This window comes from Miscanthus floridulus, chromosome 1 (genome assembly GCF_019320115.1).
Source record: "Miscanthus floridulus cultivar M001 chromosome 1, ASM1932011v1, whole genome shotgun sequence".
NCBI lineage: Eukaryota > Viridiplantae > Streptophyta > Magnoliopsida > Poales > Poaceae > Miscanthus > Miscanthus floridulus.
This window is the reverse complement of record NC_089580.1, coordinates 193074417-193081717: the sequence shown is the minus strand read 5'-3', so window position 1 is coordinate 193081717 and position 7301 is coordinate 193074417. Positions and strand designations below refer to the sequence as shown.

At 49.7% G+C, this 7301-nt stretch overlaps 1 protein-coding gene across 1 annotated transcript; it reads right to left on the bottom strand.

Moving 5' to 3' along the window:
• Positions 1-2047: 2047 nt before the first annotated feature.
• Positions 2048-2431, bottom strand: LOC136469152 (uncharacterized). The gene has a single exon (XM_066467464.1). It carries the CDS (start codon positions 2429-2431, stop codon positions 2048-2050), a length of 384 nt encoding a protein of 127 aa, XP_066323561.1.
• Positions 2432-7301: the final 4870 nt, after the last annotated feature.

The window sequence follows — 7301 nt, the reverse complement described above, 5'->3', positions numbered from 1 at the left end:
CTATCGGTAGTGCCTCACGGAGGAGGTAGTCGAGGTAAGACGTCCTCTAGTCGGCCAGAGGGTTAGGCTCTATCGCTGGATATTCGTCAAGGTCCATGACTTCAGGGTCGGATGGAGCCGACGGCTGGTTAGCCCCGGAGCCTAGGGTAGGCGGCCTGTCATCGGCTTGTTCTGTCTCCTCATAGCGAACCGAGGGCTTGTACTGATCGCTAGCGAAGACGCCTATCAGCACCGTCTCTTGGTCGGGCATCATTTTCACCAGCGTGTTAGTCGCCTTATTGAGACACCTCGAGATGTGATTGAGCTTGAGACCATTGAACTTGTCCTCTAGCTGGCAGACCTCTTGGTAATATGTAGCAATCTTGGCATTATGGGAGCCTGATTCCTTCATGATTTGGTCAATGACTAGCTGGGAGTCACCCCTAGACATCGAGCCATCGGATACCCAGCTCGATGATGATGCGTAGGCCATTGATGAGTGCCTCATACTTAGCCACATTGTTGGAGGTGGGGAAATGGATATGAACCATGTACCTTATGCGTACCCCGAGGCATGAAACAAAGACCAGCCTCGTGTCGACGCCTTTCTTCATCAGCGATCCATCAAAGTACATTGTCCAGTACTCTTGGTCGGTGACTGCTGGTGGCATTTGGACCTTGGTCCACTCTGTAATGAAATCAGTCAGCACTTGGGACTTGATGGCTATCTGAGGGGCATACGAAATGCCTTGACCCATCAGCTCAAGTGCCCACTTCATGATTCTTCCTATGGCATCCTAGTTTTGGATGACCTCATCGAGAGGGAAGGATGTCATGACCATCACCGGATGCAACTCGAAGTAGTGACATAACTTCTTCTTGGCGAAGAGGATGGTGTACAAGAGTTTTTGGATTTGGGGGTAGAAAGTCTTAGAATCGGACAAGACCTCCCTAATGAAGTATATGGGATGCTGCACTTTGAGGGTGTGTCCCTCTTCTTCTCGCTCCACCACCAGGGCGAAGCTAACCACTTGCGTGGTGGTCGCAATGTTGAGCAGAAATGGTTCCCCGTCGGTTGGAGGGACCAGGATCGGGGCCTTTTTCAGAAGCTGCTTGACCATGTCAAGTGCCTCCTAGGCCTCAGGCATCCATTCGAAATGGTTGGCCTTCTTCAAAAGTCGATAGAGGGGGAGACCTTGTTCACCGAGGCATGAGATAAAGCGGCTGAGCATGGCGAGGCACCCTGTAACTCATTGTATCCCCTTTATGTTCTGAATCGAGCCCATCCTCGTGATGGCCGAGATCTTCTCTGGGTTGGCTTCGATGCCACGCTCAGAGATGATAAAACCTAGTAGCATACCCCTTGGGACCCCAAAATGCACTTCTCGGGGTTGAGCTTAACGCTGTTTGCTCGGAGTTTCATGAAGGTCTGCTCTAGGTCGGCTATGACCTGGTCAACCCATTTGGACTTGACTATGATGTCATCCATGTAGGCCTCAATAGTTTTCCCGATGATGTCCCTAAAACATTTGAGCATACAATGCTGGTACATCGCCCCCATGTTTTTCAGACTGAACGGCATTGTGACATAGTAGACCGATCCAGATCGGGTGATGAAAGATGTCGTGAGCTGGTCAGACTCTTTCATCATGATCTAATGGTACCTAGAGTATGCATCAAGGAAGCAAAGGGTTTCGCACCCTGAGGTTGAGTCTACTACTTGGTCTATGCGTGGCTAAGGAAATGAATCATTTGGACATGCTTTGTTGAGACTCATGTAGTCGACACACATTCTCCATTTCCCACTTTTTTCATACCAGAATAGGATTGGCTAACCACTCGGGGTGGTATACTTGATGAACCCGACCACCAAAAGCTTCACAATCTCCCCACTGATAGCCCTGCACTTCTCCTCGTCAAAGCAACGCAGGCGCTACTTCCCTAGTGTGGAGCCTAGCCTAATCTTCAAGGCATGCTTAGTGACTTCCCTTAGAATGCCTGGTGTGTCCGAGGCTTTCCACGCAAATATGTCTCTGTTGACGTGGAGGAAGTCGACGAGCATGCTTTCCTATTCGGAGGAAAGCGTGGTGCCAATGCGCACCACTTTGCCCTTAGAGCCACTAGGGTCTATGAGGATCTCCTTGGCGCCCTCTATAGACTCAAAAGACCTAGCTGACCGCTTAGGGTCGGGTGCTTCTTCGGCGACCTCCTTCCTGATGGACACAAGCTCGTTGGAGGCGACGATTGCCACAGCGTGTTCATAGCACTCGACCTCGCACTCATAGGCGCACTGGAAGGAGGTGCCAATGGTGATGACCTCACATGGTCTTGGCATCTTTAGCTTTAGATAGGTATAGTTGGGGATGTCCATGAACTTCACATAGCATGGACATCCTAGGATGGCATGGAAGGTTCCGTGGAACTCGACCACCTCGAAGGTAAGGGTCTCCATCATGTAATTAGTCAAAACCCCAAAGGTTATGGGCAGATCGGTCTGCCCAAGTGGCACGGCCTACTTTCCAGACACGATGCCATGGAAAGGCGCTCCGGTCGGTCGAATGCGTGATTGGTCGATGCCCATGGCGTTGAGTGTTTTGGCATACATGATGTTGAGGCCGCTGCCTCCATCCATCAGTACCTTGGTGAGCCGCTTCATGCCGATGATCAGGTCGACTATGAGTGGATATCTCCCTAGTTGTGGGATGCTCTCTGAGTGGTTGGTTTGATCAAAGGTTATGGCGAACTCTGACCATTGGAGGAAGGTAGGCTCGGCCGGCTCGGCCGTATAGACCTCGAGGCGTGAGCTTCTGGCGGCACTTGGAGTCATAGGCTACTGACCCTCCAAAGTTCATGAGGTAGCCATCTAGTGTTAGAAAGTCGTTGTCCTTCCCCTCGGCATTGTCCATGGATGGCTTGGGGTCCTTCCTATGCTCCCCTTGTTGGAGCCTCTAGACAAGAACCACTTCATGAGACCACGGTCCTTGTATAGATGCTTGACCAGGAAAGCATGGTTCGGACATGGTCCTTCGAGCAGCTTCTCAAAGTGGTCTGGGGTGACTTTGGTGGGCTTCTAACCCCCCTTGTGGTCAGTGAAGGCCACAAGCGAGCCCTCACGCTGCTACTTGATTTTCTTCTTGCTGGGATGGTTGGAGGTGCCTTCGTCGGTGTCCTCGTCCCACTTTGGCTTGCCCTTGAGGTGGTCAAAGATTGCTCTAACCACCTCCTCGCCTAAGGCATGGCTGGTGGTGATGTTGAGGAGCTCCTTGGTGGTTCATGGGCCCTTACATCCTAGCTTGTGAACTAGGGACTCATAGGTGGTCCTAGACCAGAAGGCTCCTATGACGTCGGCGTCGGCGACATTAGGCAGCTCATTGCACTATCAACAGAAGCACCGGATATACCCACGAAGAGTTTCTCCAGCCTTCTATCAGTAGTTTTTGTGATCCCATGGGTTCCAAGGATGCACATATGTGACCTAGAAATTTCCCATGAAGATCTCTTTCAGGTTCGCCCAACTTTGGATTATATTGGGCAGAAGGTGTTCCAACCACGTTCGTGCCGAATCGATCAGGAACAATGGAAGATTGTGGATAATGAAATCATCATTATCCGCTCCACTAACTTGGCAAGCAAGCCAATAATCCTTGAGCCATAGTATGGGGTTCATTTCCCTAGAGTATTTTAGGATGTTGGTCGGCGATCAGTACCACGGTGGAAAGGTGGCGTTGAGGATGTGTCGGCTAAAGATCTGATGTCCCGACAAGTCAGGGCTTGGGCTTTGGTCCTCACTACTATCGTAGCATCCACCATGATGAGGGTGGTAGCCACAGCTAGGCCCCTCCCTCATGTCGTCATGGGCACAGCTATGGGCATCGAGGGTGTCGCGCGCATCATTATTGTGGCCGAGACACTCATGCACTAGGACCACGGTGTGTGGCCTGCCGCTATGTTGCGCTTGGTGGACTGACATGTCCATGTTGGGTCATTCTAAGGGTGTGCACTGGTTGGCATCGAGCTCATGTCATTAGGACAGCGAGCTCTCATCCTATTGCATCACCGCACGCTTGAGTAGCGTGTGAATCTCGCGATGGGCCTAACGATCCTTGGGTGTCACGGGCCCAAGAAGCCCCTGGAGCAAGGCCACCACAGAAGCAATGTTCTGGCTTGCCTAGGTGAAGTGTTGGAGGGCTTCATCATCCTCGATGATCCTCTGGTTCACGTCATGAGCCACGGTGCGTGCACGCCCGCCATCTCCATGGCGCTCGAGCTCCACGCATTCCTGCTTGAGCTAGAGTCGTGCTTCCTCGAGCTCTTGGTGCTGGGCCTTTAGCTACTCCACCCACAGGCGAGGTGAGGCCCTTGCATCCCTCTCGACCTCATCGTAGAAGTCATTCGTTGGGGTAGCCTCTCCCTCGTGGATGCTTTCGACGTGTCCCTCAGGGGTGATGGCTCCTGTTGTTGGAGTCAAAGTCGGAGGGTGACCCCGATTCTCCCGTGAGGAGGTCATGGAAAGATTCCACAAGATATTCAGTCATCCCTATGAACTCATCGTTCATGGGGGATGGAGGCATGTGTTGCACCACAGGGTGGCTAATGGTCTCTACGGTGTTGCGAAGACCGGACGGGAGCGCTGTCGGGGCGCTCCGGATGAGGTATTCCAAGGAGAGCGGCTCTCCTCCAGCAAGCTGTGTCATGACATTGGCGAACAAGAAGGTGAGGTGGCACAAGTCCTCCTAAGATGGTCAGGGTCCTAGGAAGGCACCGAGCTGGTGCTCTAGCCTCCCGTAATCGAAGCTAAGGAGCTGGTCGCTCTTGGGGGTGTGAGCCTCTGGTGTGTGTGGCTACAGCTCCTCAACCACCCTGGCGATCATGTTGATGCCAGTGAAGTGGAGAGGTTGGAGGGTAGTGGGAGCCTACATGAACCCTCCCTCTATTGTGATGATGAAGTCCAGATTCCCAAATCGCACATGCATGCCCGAGACCTAGCTGATGCTATGAATAGCCATCTGAGGCCTGGTGTGGATGTTGAGATGCGCAAAAGGCCTCTACCTGGCATGCCAACTGTCGGTGTTTTGAGTTAACACCGATGAGTAAATTTATATTATTGCGTGTTTGGCTCGGATGGTGTGCTTAGAGGACATGTGGTTTATACTGGTTCGGGCAGAAAGTCCCTACATCCAGTTCGTCGCTGCTGCTCGTGTTACTAGCACCAAAAGTTTGTAGTAGGGGTTACCAATGGGCGAGAGAGGGAAACGATCCTAAGTATCTAGTGAAAGGAGTGAGTGGGTGCTGAGAGCTCGATCGCTGCTCAGCTGTGTGTTCATCGTGTCCTTCAAGATTCGATTTGTGAGGTGCTTTTGTGAATCACATTTGTGTTCTTCACATTCTTATTTTCCCCTTTCTTTCTTGGTTTGATTCATCACTTTGAGAGCATTTTGACTCGTTCTTTTTTATCTGAGATGGACTAGGACCTTAGTTGATCCCTTCCACAGAAGGATTTCATCTAAATCCTCATGAGTTCAAAGATCAGGACAAATCAAGTTCTAGGGTGAAAAAACTAGGGTTCGTTGCAATTTCATGATTTTCCATTGATTACTTTTGTCTTGGGAAATGATCTTCCAGGAGTAGCCTACCAACTTTGTGGTAATCCTCTCTACAAAGTTTCAAGTCATTCCGAGTTGATCTGATTGAGTTTTTGGTGTTGAGTCGATTTTTCCCGAGAACTACTCATAAATACCAGACGTGTCCGGTATTCATACCGGACGTGTCCGATAGATCAAACTTTCAATTTTGCAGCTAAAATTTGGTGGCTACCTTAAGGTGTCTAGAAGATGTGGTTAAAATTTCATAATTGTTGGACACAATTGAATAAGTTTTTCAATTTTTCTCACAAGGTCGCTCTGTGCTGTTCAGCATACCGGACGTGTCCGGTATTCATACCTGACGTGTCTAGTATTAGCTGACTGTGCTATGTTCAGCAGCTCTTCTTTGGTCATTTGACCTCCGATTCATGTTCTACCTTTTGCGATGGGTTTCTACCATTCCAAGGAACTTATCTAGGTACTCTTGTCACCAGTTGGCTTGGGTATTTTAGATTTGGAAACTCGCTTCTTCTCAATAGGAGTTGAGTATCTCATTTTCTCACCTTCGGTTCACGAAATGTGCTGTGCTCGTTTGTGGTGTCCCACTGTGTTCCTAGGAAATATCCACCCTCTTTTTTGGGTCAATGGCATCATGGTGTTTGCTTCGTGTGTTTGGCGGTGATTTTGGGACAGTGGTCGAAAGTTTCAAAAGAAATTTGCGGCTCCCATTCACCCCCCCCCCCTCTGGTCGCCATTTCTAGTCCTTCAATTGGTATTAGAGCTGGTTAAGAATCATTCTACCTTAATCGGTTCATGATCCATGAAGGCGACATGGAGCGTGGTTTCGGTAAACCACAGTTCTTCAATGGAACAAACTACCCCTATTGGAAGATTTGTGTGTCGATGCATCTTCAGGGGATTGATTAGAAAGTTTGGGAGATTTGTGAAAATGAAAATTATGTTGTGCTTGAAACTCGCATTACTCAGGATCAAATTGATCAGCACAACGCAAATAGCAAAGCTCGCAATGTTCTTTTCTCAAGTCTTTCGCTTTCTAAGTTTGAGAGAGTCTTTGATTGTACGACTGCTTGAGAGATTTGGATGAGGCTTTAGAGCTATCATGAGGGAACCTCATAGATCAAAATTAGACTCTTTGAGACCTACAAGCGAGAGTATGAGAACTTCTCTCAGTTGGATGGAGAGTCTATCGATGCCATGTTCGCTCGCTTTCAGACGATTGTGCACAAGATGTGGGCAAACAAGCCATAGCTACCTTATGATGATCATGAGCGGGCACTCAAGTTACTACATGGAAGGTTTGGGATGTGAAGGTGTATGCTATCATTGAGTGCGCGAACTATGACACTCTCATGCTGGATGAGCTTTTCAGCAAGCTCAAGTCCACCGAGATCGAGAACCCCTCTGCACCGAGTATGGCTTTGGTCTTAGGTAACAGCTCAAGTTCTTTAGCTAACCCTTCACAGATCTCATTTGCCTTATCTTGTTTGGTGTCTATCATAGAGGAGCAGTTGGATGCCCTTAGAGACGATGAGCTAGCACTGGTCATCAGCCGGTTCTCATGGTTTCACAACAATCGCTTGAATCACTGGCGTGGTGGTGGTCCGAAAGAGGGATGCTACGGCTATGGAGACCCCAACCACTTTGTCACCCACTGCCCCAAGAAGAACAAGCACTCCTCTGACCAGTACAACTCCAGCAAGCTCAAGGACAAGCGTGAGT